This window comes from Copidosoma floridanum, unplaced genomic scaffold (assembly GCF_036245765.1).
Source record: "Copidosoma floridanum isolate Cflo_tuat_1 unplaced genomic scaffold, Cflo_Japanese_pri ptg000006l, whole genome shotgun sequence".
Lineage (NCBI taxonomy): Eukaryota > Metazoa > Arthropoda > Insecta > Hymenoptera > Encyrtidae > Copidosoma > Copidosoma floridanum.
The window spans coordinates 9057452-9079429 of NW_028321883.1; the positions used below are offsets into that span (position 1 = coordinate 9057452).

The 21978-nt window shown below is 31.9% G+C and overlaps 1 protein-coding gene across 1 annotated transcript in view; it reads right to left on the reverse strand.

Annotated features, from left to right (window-relative positions):
- Window positions 1–2765: 2765 nt before the first annotated feature.
- Window positions 2766–21978, reverse strand: part of Su(P) (prostaglandin E synthase Su(P)) — a 263963-nt gene continuing 244750 nt past the window's right edge. Inside the window, exon 5 of the mRNA XM_014350910.2 lies at window positions 2766–3128. Within this exon, the coding sequence (XP_014206396.2) occupies window positions 2766–3128 (363 nt within the window). The remainder of the gene's footprint in view (window positions 3129–21978) is intronic.

Genomic DNA, 21978 nt, shown 5'->3' on the forward strand with positions numbered 1-21978 from the left:
CGTTTAGAGATGCAGCTGAAGGGTGGCTGGAAAAGGTTCTATAAAATGGTGAGAGAATTTTATTGGGTTATCTGGTTATAGAACAGTGAGGGGCTGAGGAAGGGTGGAGGTCGGTGGAGGGAGGGGCTGAACAAAAATTTAACCTAATGAAAATATTGGGAAAACCGGTAGAATTTTAACTTATTAAGGGTGGTGGCTGGGAAACGGTAACATGGCAGAGGAAGGTTTTTTAAAATCGACCGGGGGGTTGAGGGAGGTCGGAGGGGGTTCTAACGGCGGTGGCGGGAGGATTGTGTGGAATGACCTTCTAAAATTACTATATAATATGGGAATATATATACACGCGCGCACGCGCGCGCATGTGTGTGTGTGTGTACTGGTCAATAGTTCAAGCATTTATTGTTGTCTTTTAAAAATTCTTACAAAGGTGAATAAACGTCACTTAGCAATTTAACTTCATCTTTCCATAATAAGTGTATTGTTCCACCACTAATTACTATAAGACGGGGGCATCTAAAATACGTACACCTTAGTGTTTGTCAAACCCCCCGTTGTTCTTAAAATCAGAATAGTTTACAACTTAGTTAATCGTGCCATTTTTTAACACATATAATCTTCCACCATACCAATACGAATATTATGAGTCAGTCACTGCTTGATAATAATCTGACTTCTTTTATCCAGAAATACATAATGTGTAAATTTAATTTTTTATCAAATTGTCTCAATACACAAACGAGACAATAAAACCTACTATAATGTTTTTTTGTCTGTCATTATGAAATTTTTGGACAAATGTATACAGTTAGATGAAGACAAAACAAAAACTTTCAATACTACTAAGGTCATATACAAATTTTCTGATGGCAGCTGTCCCTTTCAATACGTAGGAGAAACAAAGAGACGTAGACATTACGTTAAAGAACATACACATATATATGAAAAGAGTCATACGATTTTTTCTGACGATTTTTGAAAAGTATCGAATTTATAAAACAAACTTAGCATTGAGGCTTGAAATTTAAAATGAAAATAAAAAATAAAAATTAAGCGATTTCAAAAATAAAGAATTGTTATTATAATGTATCGATAACCAGTAATGCGTGAGCGAGAAGGCAAGATAATATGCAAAAAAAAAACAATGTGATTATAGCAAAAAAAAATTCGATAATACAACGATGTATGCTATGTAAAACAAAAAATTTTGAATGCATAAAGAAAAGTATTAATACCAACAGTAGATAAGTACACAAATAAAAAAACGAATAAATACAAAAACTGAATATAAGGCAAGTTAGGTTATTGTCAGCTCAGATACCTTTCCGTTTGTCCACAATTGTACACATGATTTAGTTAACACGAGTGTTTTTTCACTCAAAAACGCTTGTTGCGGCAATCTTTCAGTAATTATTATCCTTTATGTAAAAGTTTTCCCATATGTATATTTGTATCCATACTTTGTGTGATTTTTTAGTATTGTTTGGAAGTCATGACCAGCGAAACGTTATTATTTTAATAAATTTATGTGTAAATACTTTTTTTATCAGGAAGTAATCGTTGATTTTTTCTTAGACCTTATATTTACTTATTTAACGACTTAGATACATAACCTGTAAGATATATTACCTCGAACAAGAAAAAATAAACAAGCAGTAAATACTGATTAAAAGATCCAATCATAAATACTGGCTTATGGTGTGCTGACCACATTGTCCCAAATAATTTGCATATTTTTTTATGTTAATAATCCAAACAAAATTTTCAGTGTTTCACACCGTTACGTTGCTATTGTACATTTAATTTAAGTAATATTACAAATAAAATGAATATTAACGATGAGATGGATATTTCTTTAAGTAGTCTTCATAAATAACCGTATCAATAATTCGGTTTTTATAAAAAAAAATCGATGATTTGATGACGAAACCTTAGAATTAGGTAAATTTGAATGAAAGTTGAATTTTACAAAAATTAATGTATACAAAATTAAGAAACTACTTCTTAATAATAATACTTTAGTTTTTGTCATCAAACTATGCCAAACGTAGAAATCTATACTCAAAATCTTGTTATAATTTTTTAAAATAAAACAACCAAGCAAAATTGAGTTCTTCTTATTTAAAAGGGTATAATTCTTTTCAAGATTGAAACAATAGTTACTACTAATGTAAAAAATTTTGATAAAATAATTGAACCAGATCTTACAATCGTTCTTATTTGTTTTTATGAAATGAAGAAAATCCATCATAAAGGTGGCAGCAGTTCCTGAAAAAATTCTTTGTAAAATAGATAAGATCACAGTTAAAATTACAAAAGAAGCTAAAAAAAATTTGTAGTACATTGGTACATTAAATCGATAACCTTTGAGTAAAGCTTTTTCATTTTGGGCTTAATAAGCTTCGATGTATAAGCAGTATTAAAAAATTTTTAATCTTTTTTAATTACATCAAAACACTTTATGCTATACGTTATTAAAGATAAAAAGATAGACAATACAATAGATTTAAAAAATTTAAATTATTCTAAAACATTCAGATCAATAAGTTGCACAATTTTAGTTTTTTTTTTTTTTTTTTTTACAATCAAACCCATTTTAAAAACCAGCTGATAAATGTGATGGACATTCTGAAAATAATATTTCAGGATTCATAATTACCATGCTTTCTCATTATAAAGTCAATTATAGTTGTAATATTAGAAAGAACAACCACTATACTGTAGAAATAAAGAAATTCATTTTAGACTTATTAATTGTAATAAATTATTTAATTGATATAGAAGTTACAGCCTGAATGAGATTCAACTTTCTCTTTTGTTGCATAAAACCATGTTCCTAGGTTTGTAAATATTATTGCATCTTTAAATGCTTTACAACCTTCGATAGACGTTAACATTCCATATACAGCTAAGTCAGACAAATCTGGATGGGCTCCACCCATAAACGTTCCACCTTTAGCTTTAATTCCATTAAGCCAAACATTGATTTGATCGTAAAAAGATTCTCTTACATTATTTTTCAAATTATGTCGTTTTCTCAGTTTTTTAGATATCATCCACATTGCCAAAGCACCGACATGAATCATGACTATTCGTTCCCATGCTGGAAAATATTCCTCCCAGTGACCAACCTAAAAAATCAAAATGAATATTTTTTAAGATGTATCTGTACAGATGTATCTAGTAAGAAATATCAAAACAATAATGTATTCATAAGATTTACTCACAGTAAGTCAGAAGCTAGAATTATTTATTTTTTGAAACACGGCCGTGTTAATATTTTTGTTTTAATAATTTGTTGTTATTTTTAATTATAAGCAAACTTTAGAAGGGTGGGATACAAAACTGCTTAAAATTATAAAAATAGGTAAGGTAAGCTCACATAAAGAGATATTAGCTACTATAATGAACAGAAGACTATAAAGTAAATCTTTGTGTTAAGAGAAATAATATCAGTTTAAATTAAATTAAATTACCCGCCAAAGCATTATCTTAATAATGGGCTCCCTAACCTTATTAGAATTCTCACAATTCAATAGTAAACTGTTACACTAATATACAAGTTACCTTTATTATTTAATATTATTTGGAATCCGCTTTTAAATAGGAGACGATTTATAATTTTGCTTTAACTGTATTGTGTCTATTTGAAACAAATATATTTTTCAATTTGAAAATAATTATTTCGACGCCCGAACCACGCAGAAAAGGAACTAGACCACAAGTCACCACATGCACGTTTCTAGATATTCTCACTCAATCATTAAATTCATTATTTAAAATTATTGTGATATGTAGTTACATAAACTTATGCACCTCCGTAATTTGCAAGTAAGGAGGAAACGAATCGTACAGGCAGAATTGGATTTCAACCCAATTAATCATTTAAAACAAAGATTTTTGTATTTCAGCGCCGCGCCTATTACTGACTTTTTATTTTGTAAATATCTCGCAAACTATTGATCCACAAATAATGATTAAAGTGGAGGATAAATCCACAAGTAAAGAGAAATGATATAAGTTCTGAATGGTTGCAAAATAATAATATTTAATATTTGCGGGCGCTAACTTCACAAGTCTCCATAACTCTTCAACGATAATCATTAGTTAATACTCTTTGTCATGGCTGAATACTATCAAATTTATTAGAAAATTTGCAAGAAATAAATAATGATTATAGTATCTAAGAAAAAATTGCATTAGGTAGTAAAAAGAATATGAACAAGTGCAATTACAACACACAATGTCCTTCTCACCAACCCTCATCTTTTGGAAAGAATAAAGATGGTCCTATTTTACATTGTGCTGGAGGAAGCCTCATTATGGATCTTTCCTATTTCGAATTTTGCACTAAAAAATGGCCTATCTTTAATTCAGAATACCAAAAAAGGATATATTTTAACCCAATGCTTGTAACATCATTTATTATGGTATTAATTTACACGTACATAAAAAAACTGCTTTTTAAAATTGCATGGCATTGCGCTGTTATACACGTCTAAATGTGTCCCTAGGATTTCTTGAGTAAAAAAAAAAAAAAAAAAGAAAAAAAAACACCATTCCTATAAATAATGTATTCCAAAACTACTTAGCACAAGTTATGAAGAATTCTAACTTGTAATATTTGTGAAAACAATCTGAACAAAAAGAGGCTTTTAATACAGTTTCTAAAAAATGTGTCAACTTATTTCTTTGAAATTTATGACCTTTTTAACAACGCATGCATGGTATTGCGATTTTAATTTTATTTATCTTATCTTACTTCTTACTATTATATAAAGAGACAGCATTTGTTTGTATGATCATAAAAACCTTAAATAAAGAGATATCAGTTGTTTGTGTATTCACAAAAATCTTAAGAAGTACTGAACCAATCGTTCTCAATTTTCGATTTAAAATTTATACATAAGTATTAATGTGTTATCAGCTGTAATAACTAATAATAACTTTAATAAGAACATTTCTATGAAACTTGCAACGCTTCTACAAAGGCGTTTTGTCTTTTAACCGCTAGAAGTGGTTACATTTTAAATGTTTTTGTACATTTAGGAATCTGCTTCAAAAATTTACTTAGTTAAATAAAGTATGCTATTAAAGTTTACTAGACTACCCAATCATCGTATAACACGTTTATTGAAGTGAGTTTAATCTCAATCCTTCGCCCGCTAACATAACAAAATTTAAAATTTATTTTTTCAAATGTATTACGATTTATATTTTACATACATAAATAGTATAACTTCTGTTTCGAAATGCTCTGTAATCTCATTGCCTGGAGGCTTTTCACTATAGCATTCTTTCAGCTGAGCTTACCAACTCACCAGCCCTATTGATTTGAAGTTTTTATTAAAAGCTAAATGCTATTAGCTATGAGAAATGTGACGTGTTAGTTAAAGCTATCACGTCACTGTATATCTATATTTTTGGGCAAGTCAGCGGCGGCTACTGAGCTCTCTCCCTCTCTCTCTCTCTCTCTCTCTCTCTCTCTCTCTCTCTCTCTCTCTCTCTCTCTCTCTCTCTCTCTCTATATATATATATATATATATATATATATATATATATAACTGTACGTTGTGTCTGCTTAACCATATATATATTGTTCTTGCTTGAGCTTATTAAACTTTGAATGGCTGTAATGACAGAATGACAGCACTGATTGACATGGGATAAAAAGCACTTACTAATAATTAAATTTACTACATGTTTCACGTTTCATGTATCACCATTAAATGCTTACTTTTTTAAGATATTTAAATATATCTGTAAGTTGCGAGCATTTGATGCCCTGGTCACCCCCCGTGTTTCACTCAATCGACAATCTATGGGCGCTGGTGTATATCGCTTTATCCGCTTTACGTATATTCTCGGTATTCTATGATAATTTATATTTCTTAGCGGTTCTATTTTTGTCCTTTTTTATTAATGTTTTAAATTTTTACAACTTTTTAAAGATTTTTTCTTTAGTATCCAAAGTAATTTATTCTAACAATTAGCGATACATGGAAATTATAAGTGATCAGTGATCCGTTGGGGGCGAAGTGCAAGAAAATAAATAAATACAAGTAAAGTGTATTTAAATTTTCTGCGTTGATTTATTGATGCGCAACGTTTCGCTGACAATATGCGTCAGCCTCATCAGGCTACAAAATTAAAATTAAAAACACACAATGAGTGATCTGGAAGGCTCAAACACAAAAATACAATAAATTTTTTTGTAAACTGTTACCGCAGGTACGCGAGAATTCGTAAGTTTGGTTGACTTACTCGTCACCTGTCGTGCTGTCGACTGACAATAAATTACAACCACAAGCCAGCGCTTATATAGGCGGAGCCGCAAAGGTAGACGGTAAAGGGCGATGAACTCGATCGGGACATTTAAACTTTCGTAGTAAAGGAAGGTATGCTCTATTAAAGGAAAGCACATCCTCCTTTCTATTGATGTTGTGTTTATCGAGTTTTATGTAAAGCATTTCGGAAATAATTCTTTTTTTATAATTGGATTCTTTGTCAAGGATTTTAAAGTTATCCTAATCGAATTCATGGTCAAAATTGATTTGGTGTGCACAAACAACGGAATCGGAGTTTTTACTTTTCATATGTTCACTGATGCGGACCTCCGCCGCTCGCTTTGTTTCACCCACGTATGACGCAGGACAATTTTTACAATAAAACTTATATACTACATTTGTCTGTTTATGTTTATTCGTTGTATCTTTTCCTAAGCGGACGATATGCTGCAGTTTATTGTTAATAAGAGGGTAAGTGTGAATATTGTAGGGTTTTAACATGGTTGAAATTTTTTCAAAATTATCGTCAATATATGGTATGCCAATTTTGCAGAGAGGGTAGGTGTTTGTAGTGCTCCTGTTATGATTACTATGTACTTATACTTGTCCTGCGTCATATGTGGGTGAAACAAAGCGAGCGGCGGAGGTCCGCATCAGTGAACATATGAAAAGCAAAAACTCCGATTCCGTTGTTTGTGCACACCAAATCAATTTTGACCATGAATTCGATTGGGATAACTTTAAAATCCTTGACAAAGAATCCAATTATAAAAAAAGAATTATTTCCGAAATGCTTTACATAAAACTCGATAAACACAACATCAATAGAAAGGAGGATGTGCTTTCCTTTAATAGAGCATACCTTCCTTTACTACGAAAGTTTAAATGTCCCGATCGAGTTCATCGCCCTTTACCGTCTACCTTTGCGGCTCCGCCTATATAAGCGCTGGCTTGTGGTTGTAATTTATTGTCAGTCGACAGCACGACAGGTGACGAGTAAGTCAACCAAACTTACGAATTCTCGCGTACCTGCGGTAACAGTTTACAAAAAAATTTATTGTATTTTTGTGTTTGAGCCTTCCAGATCACTCATTGTGTGTTTTTAATTTTAATTTTGTAGCCTGATGAGGCTGACGCATATTGTCAGCGAAACGTTGCGCATCAATAAATCAACGCAGAAAATTTAAATACACTTTACTTGTATTTATTTATTTTCTTACACTTCGCCCCCAACGGATCACTGATCACTTAGAATTTCCAAATTCACCGGAGGGCACTGATATATACTAGCAAATAATTAGCGATACAGTTCTTGCAATAAATTAGAAATTGTATACCATCATATATACGAGGTCCATCTAGAAAATATCGGGCCTACCTCTACAACTCCGCACTGTAGTATTTAAGTGACCTCTGTGGTGCATAAACGTAAACAGTAAGGCCTTACGAACTCAGCGGTTGCTCATTGATACCTTTCGGATGCATTAAATTTTGCTTTTAGCTCGGAAAAACGAGCTCTGAAACTATTCAGATAATGCAAAAGGCTTTTGAGGAATGAGTGTGTGAGCAAAACACGAATAAAAAAGTGGTTTAATCGTTTCAAAGAAAGCCGTACTTTTGTTGATAGTCAAAGTAATGTTAAGTCAGTGTTAATTGTTTTTTTTGTTGGAAAGTTGTTGTGCACCACGAATATGCACCAGCAGGTCAGACAATTAATAAAGAATTTCAGGTTGAAGTTTTAAAACGTTTTCATGAAGCAGTAAGAAGAAAACGTACGTACAGTCCCGACATAAACCCCCAGTGACTTTTGGCTGTTTTTAAAACTGAAAAAACCAATTGAAACTATATTAATTCGCCCAATTAACCATTTTTAATAATTACAAGTACGAGTGCGTGCGTGGTGTACATTCAACTTGAAAAAAGGCACTCTCGCATCAGTACTTAAAAGTGGCGTATAGGCACTTCCGTTCACGATGGTACAGTAGTACAACAGTAGAGATTCAGTTTCGTCGATCACCAAAGTAAAGTCCACCACTTAGTATACATCGTATATAGCACTCGTATATATCCCGAGAACGTCAAAAACTTTTGATGAACCGTCTATGACCTTGACAAAAAAAGGTCAAAGTTGCTACCCACCAGCTTTATGAGGACTGCAAAGTAATAGTTACTGGAGTTACAACATATACTATATATCGATGGTTGAGAGGAAGACAATTTCAGCATGACGTCACTCCATCTTATTTTAAATGGGGCGACGTCACGCTGGAATCTTATTTCAAATGGGGTGATGTCACCCTGGAATCTTATCTCAAATGGGGTGACGTCACTCTGGAATTGTCTTCCTCTCAATCATCGATATACAATACATACAATATGTACTATACAATAGCGGGAATCCTGGACATGATCCAGGAAAAAGTACTTATCGCATAACCAAGGATAAACGAGCCTTATCCTAGGTCAACGTATAGCACAACGCGTCCGAATATAACTCCCACGCCATATATGACCTAAGGAAACTTGGGGGCACTTCTGTCAGAGTCGAACAGAAGCGCAAATCAATCGATATTCCCAAATACAGTCTTCGTCTGTGTTTTCTGTAGCCTGTACCATGCCTCAGTAATCTGTACAAAACAGGCTGCCAACCAAGCTACCCATCATCACGCGAAATGCAACGCGGATGCCTAAAAATCTCCTTAAAAAAGGAGTTTATGCTCGCATGAAGGGCACCACCTTTCTTTTTCTTTTGCAGAATATTTCCACCGTACAACAGCCCAAGACTTGACCACCACTCACACGAGGATGCCATATGCGAACGTAGAAACAAACAATAACTCCGCCCCAAGCTTCTCTGCTCAACACACCTACTACAATCAAGACAATACTCCAATCCATCTGGAGTTTGTCAACACTGCTCCATCACAGAGTGTGTGGCCTCAAGACCAACCGAACTGAGCACGTTGGACAGATCAGCCTCAGACGAAAAACGCCATCTTAAAAAAAACTGAAGTATTAGCCTTATGAGGACAGCCCAAAATTTTTTTAATTAAAGACCGTACCTCAGCCATAGAATACCAACTTAAAACTGTCTAAGAACTGTTACTAGAAAACTGTAACTGTACTTCTCTACCAATCTCTTCTCCTTGAAAAGTATCTTTTATACATTCAAAACTGATGAATTAAAAACGTTGCTCTGGATCTTTATCTCTGAGTCAGTTACCTTCATTATCGACGTTCATCTAAAGCTTGTTTTTATCTTCAAATGCATTTTAAAAAGTTAATGCACACAGTGCCACTGCATTAAAGTTAACTTATGAGTGCGTTCATCTTTTCTGCTCTATTTCATTTGTTTTATCTTAAGTTAAAAATAACTCAGCTAACCTCAAACGTATTACTTTATTACTATTTTCATTATATCTCGCTAGAAAGTATTATAATATGGGTTCAAACCTTAAGGGCTTATTTAACTAATATTTTTTTATTCATTATCGAAAAATTACTTACTTGTGTTATTTCTAACATTTTTCATTGGATTTTTTAATCACTGTCCCATATAACTACTGTTAAACTGCTTTTTTCTTGTCTCATATTTCTTTTTTTTAAGTGTTATAACATATGCTCAGAAACGAGTTCAGGTTACTTTAATCTACCATACTTCCAAGTTTCATCAATTTCTGTAATTATTAACAAAAGCAAGGCAACATCCTTAATCATTTAATCCATAAGTGTGCTCAATAACCGATACCAACACCATAATTTTTCTTCTGTGTTCGTTAACATCCTTCATGATTTTCATTAAGATTTCTCGGTAGCTTTTAAGATATTTACAAAAATGTAAATAACCTTAACATTTTACATAATAATGCGTGTTAAATTTTTCTCTTTGAACAATTAACCAGAAACACTGAAAATTTATCAGTGTATTCAAAGATTGTAAAGCATCAATTGTACGAAATTTAAATTATGTAATTACTTTTCATCATGTCTGGAAGAACAATCATATGAAAATTATTTGGTTGTATTATCAGAGATTAGTAGGGAGATTGCTGACTGCCATGCTACGGAGTGTGCCCACTTTTTTCCAGTGGTTCGAGCGCCCCGCCGCGGCCAAGCGGCCGAACCAGGCGCACATTTTTTTCTTTATTTGAGAAGCACGGTAGGGGTATGAGAAGAGTGGATTCGCGTGGAAATGTCCATATAGGCGCACATTTTGGAGACGCGTGGAAGGGGTATACCAAATGTGCGCCTACGAGGAGAGGAGTGGAAATATCGGCTATATAGCTGTATATATCGGAATGCACAGCCAAAGCAACCCGAGCAGGAAATGAATTAGGGATCTGATCAGTCCCTGATCATGCTATCCTTTTTAGTGATCAGGTCTTGATCACGCTTGTAACGCTTATCTGACCAGGTACTGGTCAGACAGCATGATTTTATCCTTACTTATTCTGACCGCACATGCGCATTGCGTGATCTATGAATCTTTGTCATCTAAGTTATAACCATCCAATTTGAATATATGATTTTTATTTTCTTATCTTTGTTATAAATATAAGTATTTGTTTGTATAATTGCTAGTTGGAATTTGAGAATGCAAATTAGAGTTTATTTGTGAATCACTACTATCAGAACTTTCAGACACACCAATACTTTCTTCTGTTTCAAACGTGTTTTTGTTTGAATTATCACTAGTATTCAAACATTCTTTAGATTTGGTTTTTTCTAAATAATTGTCCGGATTAACGTCAAAGTTACATTGGGTCTTATGAGATGGATAAAAATATTTATTTTCATTTCCATAGCTGCCTTCGAAATACGTATTTTTGTAATTGTTTTTGGTGACGTGTAATGTTTTAACGGTTGTAAACATAGTTGCATTTTGTGCATTAAGTAAATTATCTGGTTTGTTTGTTTTGATGTTATTTTCAAAATTATCACTGTCACTGCTATCACTACAAGAACCAAATTTTTGAGTTAACCTATACTTACGGACTCTATATTTGGTAAGCAAAGCCTTTCTTTTTTTGCTGTCCATTTTTTAGGAATCGTAGTCAACTTAATAATTCTTTTTTTATTTATATCATAGTTATCTTAGTTTGCTTTTAATCATATATTTATAAAAATTTGACTTATTTTGGAGCAGTACCTTGGCTTTCTGCTAGACATATATAAGTATGCATACACACACACACACACACACACACACACACACACACACATATATATATATATATATATATATATATACACATAGCAGACGCTCTAAGGATGAAATCATGCTAGCTGACCAGTACCTGATTAGATAAGCGTTACAAGCGTGACCAGGACCTGATCACGATGACTGATCAGGCCCTGATTTGAAATAAGGATGTCCTCATATCATTTCTGCTCGGGAAGCGACGACACGAGTTTTGCTTTTTTGAGAGTCCTTGGACTCTGCAACTGAGTACATGCTATGTATATATTTAACTGACTTGCTCTCGCTCTGGCTTCAATGTTATCCATAAATCTTATTTAATTAAATCGTGGAACTAAATGCTAATTAATTATATACACATAATTTTGATTTCAATACATTATGTTTTAACTCTTCCGTACTCTTCAAATTCCCAAATCCATTTATGTTTTCAAAAAATTAACCACTAATTTATTAATTTCACACATTTTAACTGCTGTAAGCTGTAGGACAAGCTGCGGAGGATATCCATGAACATTTGTGACTTCGAAAGGGTTATATCCCGTCCTTTGGATAGCTAAGATGGATAAGGCTTATGCCCCTACATAGATTGTTTTGCACTTAATGGTTCAAATCCACTTCATGGTAGATATTTTTTTTTTTTTTTTTATTCATTGTATCATTTTGTCTTCATTTCTTTTATTTATGTTTCGTTAAAATATATATATGTAGTCAACATTTTTTTTCGGATACATCAAAACAAATTAAATTAATATTGATACTTTGATACAAGGCAATTCTATAATTTCATAATACTAAAATAACTTTTAAGGATTTTAACATAATTTGTGTATTTTAAAACTCCTAAGAAATTGTGAACATCCTATTTACGATAAAAAAAAGCCGCCCGTTTACTGCTATTTACTTAATGTTGAAATTTTAATCAGTAAATGAATTCGATGAACACAATACAAAATAGTTTTGTAAATATTTTAAAATTGTTTGCAAATCTTTAATAAGGTGTGCTACTTTTATTTATTTTTAGACAGCCAGAATAACAATAATGAATGAAACAGTTCGATGAATAAGTAATAAAATTTATTCGGCAAGATTCTGAGACTAAACATTTTTTATAATATCGCAGTATTTTGTTAAAAAAAAAAAAAAAGTTAATTTCCTTTAAGGGTGATGATTGTAATAAACATATTTTTAGACTGTCGATTATAAAGAAACTTTAATCATTTATATTGAATGCAGAAAAAGCATCGTAATACTTTTAACAATGATACAATCGGGTGAGTGCAAGAAAGAGTCTTTTTAGAGTGTAAGTCAAGAAAGAGCCTTTTTAAATTTTCGGGCAGAATAAAGTCCCCTTAAACTAAAAAAAAAAGCCTTTTTATACAGAGGTACACTCGCACTGAGGTGTTGGCGTCGATTGGTATGATTGAGCCCAACGAATCATCGCTCAAGATTATTCTTCGACATTTTTGAGTTCTTATTTGCTCCTCACCCAGCTCTCGGTTGGTCTCGTACCCCTGTACGAATCCACACATTTATTATATACTTAAGAGCAAAACGAGGAGTTTAACAAAAAGATATCAATGCCTTTTTAACTAATTTGTTTACTTTTATTTTAAGGTAGTAATGTATATATTTTTATAGATCAATTATATACATACACACATAAATGTAGTACCAACTTAAAATCGGAGAAATAAAAATTAAAGGCTCTTTCTTATATTCAGTTTGAAAAGGCTCTTTTACGCCTATTACTCTGAGAAGACTCTTTATTATGCTAACGTGATAAATTATTTAGAATCAGGAATTGTGAGAACTAACAAAATTTTTTTACTACGAATTTCTATATTAGTAAAAACTGAGTCTAAGTCTATTTCTGCTAGCAAAAACTTCGATTAAGTTACGGGGATGTTGTGATATTTCATTGTTTTAAGAAACTTCTGAAAAAATTTGTATAGGTATGTTTCAGTATCATAAATAACATATTAAAATTTCAAAGAGCCTAGTTTTACCGTTTTGGAGAAATAAAATCGCAAAGTTGGCCACTTATACACATGCTTTTAGATAGACTTGTCAGAAAATGCACGTTTATACTCATAACTTTTGAAATTTTCTTTTAAAAAATTAATTTGTTAGGGTTTATTATAGTTGAAATAAGTATACTAAAATTGAGGAAGCCTAGCTTTACTGATTTTAAAATATAACAGTTTGAAGTTCAGTTACAACGTTACTAGAATACCTATATAGTGGTACAGTCCGAGGCGAAAGTTAGCTTAATTTGTTGTTTTAACGTTTGTGTTTACTTTCCTGGGCATTTTTCTGTTCCATACACCTAATTTTTAAATTATTTACCTGTTTTGTTAAGAATAATCTCAACAAAGACATTTCTAACACTAAAATTCAATTTTGAAATTGACTGTACCACGACAATCCCCTCAAAATAGTATCAACATATACATTTGTAGTGCAAAATCTTTCAAAAATCTACTGTTTTTTGAAAAAATCGACCAATTATTTATTCTAGTTTTCCATTTTATTCTTAAAATCGTTAAGTATTCAAACTATTATTGTTCAGTGTATTAAAGTGCACACTTCTTTATGATAAATTAATTCAGCTATGATTATCAATAATTATTATGTAGAGCTATGAAAAAGGCATTTTAAAGATTTTAAAGTAAAGCTACTCGTCGTTAGAGTTCCGCGAACTTTTTAATAAAAGCAACCTATGTCACGTGGTTGAAGATACCGACAATGCGGTTGTTACTATAACTATAAAAAAAAATATTAGCTGCCTTGCGTTGTGTGGCAAGAGGTGTTTTTTGATGATTTATCTTATCAACTACAAACAATCGAATAAAATTATGCGAATTATTGTGTGTTGCATACGATGTAAAATTAATTGATCAATTGCGATAGTTAAAAGAGCAATTTCAATTGTAAAATTTTAATATTTTGTATAGTTATTCATCTATAACAATATATATAGTGCCACCTTCAAAACAGAGGAAAAAAAATTTTTGTTAACTGTATATGATTTACGCACTGTCAAAAATTTTGGTAACTATTTCTGAAAAATTACAATAACAATCGGTTATAGGTAAAAAAATTAATTGTTTACACAGAATACAAATTTTTTTTTTCAAACCATACTCTGAGTTACAAGTGGTTGAAACTAGTATGTGTTGAATAAAAAAAGCTTCGTTTAGTCTCTGTAAGATTCTTTAATCTAAAATACGCACTATTTATAAAGACTATAAAGAATCTATTTTTATGTTTGTACATATATATATGAAGTACGAATTTTGTCAATGCAATAACCACAAGGTTTTAATAAGGGATGTAAATATAAGCTCAAAAATATAATATATGTACGTAGTTAAATATTTACGCATAATTGGATGTAAGTTGAACTTTACTGGTAACGATCATATTTGATATAATCGTAGTAAAAGAATGAGTTTTCTTCTGCCTTCGGCTTTTTTTTGTCGTAAATAGGATGTTCACAATTTCTTAGGAGTCTTAAAATACACAAATTATGTTAAAATCCTTAAAAGTTATTTTAGTTTTATAAAATTATAGAATTGCCTTGTATCAAAGTATCAATATTAATTTAATTTGTTTTGATGTATCCGAAAAAAAATGTTGACTACATATATATATTTTAACGAAACATAAATAAAAGAAATGAAGACAAAATGATACATTGAATAAAAAAAAAAAAAAAAAAATATCTACCATGAAGTGGATTTGAACCCTTAAGTGCAAAACAATCTATGTAGGGGCATAAGCCTTATCCATCTTAGCTATCCAAAGGACGGGATATAACCCTTTCGAAGTCACATATGTTCATGGATATCCTCCGGAGCTTGTCCTACAGTTTACAGCAGTTAGGATGTGTGAAATTAATAAATTAGTGGTTAATTTTTTGAAAACATAAATGGATTTGGGAATTTTAAGAGTACGGGAGAGTTAAAACATAATGTATTGAAATCAAAATTATGTGTATATAATTAATTAGCATGTAGTTCCACGATTTAATTACGTGATTTTCTGTGAAATAGCGCGAATAGAATATCAATGCTTGCTGCATAGTGATAATATGACCAAGATACAAGATTTTATTGATAACAGTAAAATAGTGCTTAAAAGTATTTCCGACTATAAGCTGTCTGTAAAATTGTCATCGCCATTGGAAAATAAGTTGTTGAATATTGAGTGTCTTTTATCAACGTTTTTAGCAGCGTTTTATCAAATTCTAAAAGTGCAAGGGTCAGGACTCGATGAAAAATTAGACAATCGAGATGATTATAATTTTGTGACATGGAAAGATCTTAATAGTGTGACATCTCATGTCATATACTTAATGTTCATTATTTCGAAATACACAGCTCCGTTAAAAACTTATAAAAAGCGAATGCTCAGCGATTGTTAAACATTGAGCTGTAAAGCTGCTTTTACAATCTTGTGACATATAACTTACTTCCTTTGAAAAGAGCTGCCGTCGCAAAACTCTAACTACGCGTGCAATCTCCAAATAATCTTATATAGCACTCATCTTACAAAATCAATTTGCACTAAGTGTCCGCAAGAATAAAAGTAATCAACAGTTTCAACATTTATTACTGAGAATGATCCACAGCGAATGTCGTGCCCAGTTTTAACATCAACTGTACCAAATGCAAAATCCGAGAGATCAGCAATTTTTACCATTGTTCGCGGTATAGTTGTTGCACCACGTTTATGCTTGTGTAAATTGAGAGTAATTGGGTTAAGCTCTGATTGGTCGTTCGGATCCCCAACTTAACGTGTCCTCTTTAAATGCAAGAGTATAAAAACTCCTTGCACATACCAATAATTGCCTTTTCTCTTTCATCAAGTGCTCCATAGTAACTATAAAGGTTGGAGAGTGAGTTCTGTTGCGTCTTTTAAGCGGATGTAAGACTTAGTTCAGTGATTAAGCTACGTGTTAAAAGAGTGCATTTTAAGCGGATGTAAGACTTAGTTCGGTAATTAAGCTACGTGTTAAAAGCGTGCATTTCAAGCAAATGTAAGACTTAGTTCGGTGACTAAGCTGTGTGAGAAAAGCTCGAGCAAACCAGGCCGCTGTAAACTCGCCTAAAAAGTAAATCAAGGAGGAACAAGAAAGAAAGGACCGTCGACTTGGGTTCCGACGTTAAAAGCAGCAGCCTAATTATTTTCATCGCCACGAATACTCTCGTGCAGGATTAAGATCATCGTTGCGGTCAACTTTGTAAGATCTTGCGACTGCGTACGCGCAAGCAGCGGTTAACCAACGATCATAGAAGTAAGTTTAGTTAAGAAAAATAACAACTTATTAAAACATTGTAAACGCAAATCTGAACCTTTATAATTTATATTATTTGTAAAATTAATCATTTTTGGAATCACTGAATTATTAAATCATCAGATAAGACATAACTTGGTTGTTCATTACATTTATTTTCTTGATTGAAATACTTTAATTACTAAATCATATAAAGAATCAAAATTTTAATTGATAGAAATATAAATTCTACTTCGATAAATAAATTATATACCAAGGAAAAATGAAATACATAACGGATGACAAAGACCTTACAAGGACGTAAGATAAAGAGACGAATAAAATACGCTACGACCGCATTACATCGGTCAACGCCAGCTCGGCGTACGATGTACCAACACTTCTCTACACATACCATTCGTTAAAACCTAACATCACAACACCGAGTCAACGATATAAAAGAAAAGCATACTGTAAGTAAGAGCAAATAAGGCTTTTGGGCTGACGGCTGGTACCTAACGAACAAAAATTAAATTTATTTTTTTGTAGAACGAATCTACGAGTTCCACCCTTCACTTAGAAGCTCGGACGTAACAATAGTGATTTTAAAAATCTCATAAAAACGGCTGTTATAGCAAATAGTGGGCATTTAGATATAATAAAATTTTTTAAGTCTGTGGAAAAAATGTTCATTTTAAAAGTACGAGAAATCCTCGACGAGCAAAATGCTTTAAAAATTAATACAGTATTAGCAGCAGAGTTTTTGACAGTAAAAAATGATACAGAGACTGTTGAAGTTCAATATTTTAATACTAAATCTGATTCCATTTATGATACGACAGACTTTCACGAATGGTTTAAAACGAATGTCCAGAACCCTATCTCTACAGATATAGAAGAGTTTCAAGAGAGCGATTCTGGATGGACTTTACGCTCAATTTTAAATTTAGTAGTAAATGTGAATAAGTACAACGCAATGAGTGGTAGTTTTTACATAGAAGTCCCTACTACTATCGAGAAAAAAAAAGCTTGCGTGAATGTACAAAACGCAGATTAGGAATGTTTCAAGTGGGCCATTTTGTCAGCTTTATATCCAGTAAATAAAAATGCACAACGAAAGTCAAATTATACTTAATACGAAAACAATGACAGTTTCGAGGGGATCACCTTTCCAGTGCAGTCTAAGCAAGTTACAAAATTTGAAAAACAGAATGATGTGTCTATTAATGTGTATTTTTTGGAGAAAAGTAAAAGTATTTATAAAACTTTACCCCTTCACTTGACAGCAGAAAAAAAGGATAAACATATTAATTTGCTGTTTATACAAAATCATTATATTAATACGTATAGTGAGGGAAAATCAAAGAAACAAAAAATATTGACGGAGAACGTGATGATTTCGTTAATGCTGAGGCAATGAATGATGAAGATGAGGTAGAAGAACATAGAGAAGGTTTTTTTAATGCTGAGGCAATGAACGAAGATAAGGTAAAAGAAGATAGGGAAGAATATTTAGAAGAAATCCAAGATTGTGATAATAGTTCTGATCATGATATAAAATACCACTACGTATATATTAAAGACTTATCTACGTTGGTTAGAAGTTCTTTAACAAAACATCAATATAAAATAAATATTTGCGACCGCTGTCTTCATTACTTTACAACTGATGAAATGTTAAAAACACATACGGTAGAGTGCGTTGAAGTGAATAAGTATAAAATAAGCTTGCCGAGGTATAATAATAAAATTTTAAAATTTGAAAATCACATAAATAAAAATCGTGTACCATTTATAGTATACGCAGACTTTGAGTATTAATTAAAACCTGTGCAGAATAGTGAGCAAGCAATACAACGCCATGAAGCTTTAAGTGTTAGATATTATGTAAAGTGCAGTTTTGATAGCACGAAATTACGATATATTTTCTACAGAAAAAAAAAACTGAAAGCAGTGAGAATCCAGCTACCTGGTTTGTGAAAGAAACGCAATATCTCGCCTTAGATTTACATAAAATGTAAAACAATCCAGTGCTAATGAGATCATTAACTGAAGAAAAGGACTTTGATTTTTTCGATGCTGATATATGTCACATATGTGAGAAGTCTATTAAAAGTTCACCATCATTGCCATTTTACTGGAGGGTAAGTATTATATTTGTGAGTTTTTAATTTTTAATCGAGAAAATTTTCCTTTAAACTAAAATTCGCTTTTTTTTACTCAGATATCGAGGCCCAGCTCACATAGTCCAGGTCGTAATCTGGAATTCGTGGGAGAAATTATTTGGATAGGATTTTTTTGCATGATCTTACGCAAAATGATCACCTAAAAACGAATTTGCATGTTGCCAGGCTTTAAAGTTGTAGGAAAAATGTTTAAACAAAATTTTTAAACAAATTAAAAATATTGTTTATTTTGCCCTAGAAAAATTTTTTTTAGCTTTTTTGGACAATTCTAAACAAAAAAGATGTCTTGCAAATTTTCTCTAAAATCAATACTTTACGAGATATTAATTGTACAAAGTTTAAAAAACCGTGAAAATCGCCACTTTCAAGTATGAAAAACAACAATAAAAATTAAAAATTTTGATGTTGCTAAAGTTCTTCAATATTCTTCAAACATCCCTTGACAAAATCCTGAAGCGTTTTCAGATGTTATTTTATTGCAAACCCTTCATTTTTAATTTACAATCAAGCGTGTGCATCGTTACGGTCGGCCGCTGCTGGCCGCGGCTCTCATGCTCCGTCTCTTTCCCACTCACAAGGAGTACACGGAATTTACTGGCGCTCATATTTAATTTAAATGGTAGGTATATTATTCTTCTATAGTAATTGTGGGAATAAAAGTAATTATACAATCTTTCATATTGATGAAAAATGAGGTTAACCTTACTATTGCTGTACAAACATACATGTATTTAAATAAAAAAAATTATTTTAAGTTAAGCCTGCACACGCTTAATTGTAAATTAAAAATGAAGGGTTTGCAATAAAATATTATCCGGAAACGCCTTAGGATTTTGTCAAAGGATGTTTGAAGAATATATGAGAACTTTAGTAACATCAAAATTTTTAATTGTTATTGTTGTTTTTCATACTTAAAAGTGGCGATTTTCACGGTTTTTTAAACTTTGTACAATTAATATCTCGAAAAGTATTAATTTTAGAGAAAATTCGCAAGACATCTTTTTTGTTTAGAATTGTCCAAAAAAGCTAAAAAAAATTTTTCCAGGGCAAAATAAATAATATTTTTAATTTGTTTAAAAATTTAGTTTAAACATTTTTCCTACAACTTTAAGGCCTGGCAACATGCAAATTCGTTTTTAGGTGATCATTTTGCGTAAGATCATGCAAAAAAATCCTATCCAAATAATTTCTCCCACGAATTCCAGATTACGACCCGGACTAACACTATACTATGTAACCTCAAGTATCAGAACTCGCGTGCAGTACCAATAGTTTTCCATAATCTCACCAATTATGATGCCCACTTATTTATACAAGAACTTGTAACTTGCTTTTCCAGAAGAATACAAATTATCCCTCAAACGAAAGAAAAATACATTTCTTTTACGACAAACGTAAAAGGGACAAGCATAAACTTACGCTTCATTGGCTCGTATAGATTTTTGCCGTCGTCGCTTGGTAAGTTGGGATTTTACTAAGAGCAGTATGATACTCTAGAAAAGGTTTTCAGTCAAGATGATAAATACTCTTTCGAGCAAATCAATATGCTAAAAAGGAACAGTCTATTTCCATACGATTACGTAGCTTGAAGAAATTGCGCTCCCATCTAAAGATGATTTTTATAGTAAATTATAAAATGCACGTTTAAGTAGTAAAGATTATACATATGCTGAAACAGTATGGAAAACTTTTGATATTATAACTCTTGGACAGTATTCAGATCTTTACCTTAAAACTGATGTACTACTGTCAACAGAAGTATTTGAAAATTTTAGAAATAATTGCCTCAAGGTTTATAAATTAGACCCTGCTCACTATTTCACTACTCCAGGCTTCACTTGGGATGCCATGTTGAAAAAAATGAAAGTAATTATTATGTATAAGAATATAATGTCAATTGTGCTTTAGTTATTAATTAAAATTTTTTTTCAGATTTCACTAGAACTCATTACTGATATAGATATGTTTACAATCATTGAAAAAGGCATACGAGGTAGGATAAGCCAGTGCTGTAACAGATATGTAGAAGCTAATAATCACTATATGGGAAATTATAAAAAAGATGAAACTGAAAGATGTATAGCATATTTTTACGTAAATAATTTGTATCGTTGAGCAATGACTAAAAAACTTCGTTATGGTGGATTTTAGTAGGTCGAAAATGTTGAGCAACAGCCTCATGATTTTTATAATATTGAAAATGAAAATGCTTACGGATATATTTTAGAAGTAAATTTGGAGTATCCAGAGAAGCTCCACGATTCTCATAAAGATTTTCCATTTTGTTCCGAACACATTTCAGCACTTGGTTCGAAGCAGCCTAAATTAATGACAACATTAAGTAACAAGCATAAATATGTACTTCATTATGAAGCCCTCAAGCAAGCCACAAATCATGGATTACGACTGACAAAAACATATCGAGCCTTAAAATTCTGGCAAAGTGCATCGCTTAAAGAATATATTGATTCCAATAGCATTGAGAGGAAAAAGGCTAAGAATGAGTTTGAAAAAATGCTTTTCAATCCATTCAATGATGCTATTTTTAGAAAAACGATGGAAAACGCGAGAAAGCGTATCGATGTCAAACTTCTCAACCATTGGGATGGACGCTATGGTGTGGCATCGTATATTGCAAAGGCAAATTTTTACAGCTGTGATATTTTTGATGAAAATTTGGTAGCCATACAGCTATAACGTGCAAAAGTGGTAAGGAAAAAGCCAATATACATTGGGCTTAGGGTCTTAGATTTATCTAAGACACTTGTGTATCGTTTTCACTACGATAATATGCTCTCCAAACTCAAAAATGATTGTGAACTCTTATACACTGATACAGACAGTCTGATATATGAGGTAACAAACCATGATATTTATAAAATGATGAAATTGGATATTAATGAATTTGACACATCAGATTATCCAGAAAATAATAAATTTATGATGCCGTTAAAAAATGAACAAATCGTTGGGCTCATAAAAGATGAGTGAAATGGTAATATTGTATTGAAATTTGTTGGGTTCAGA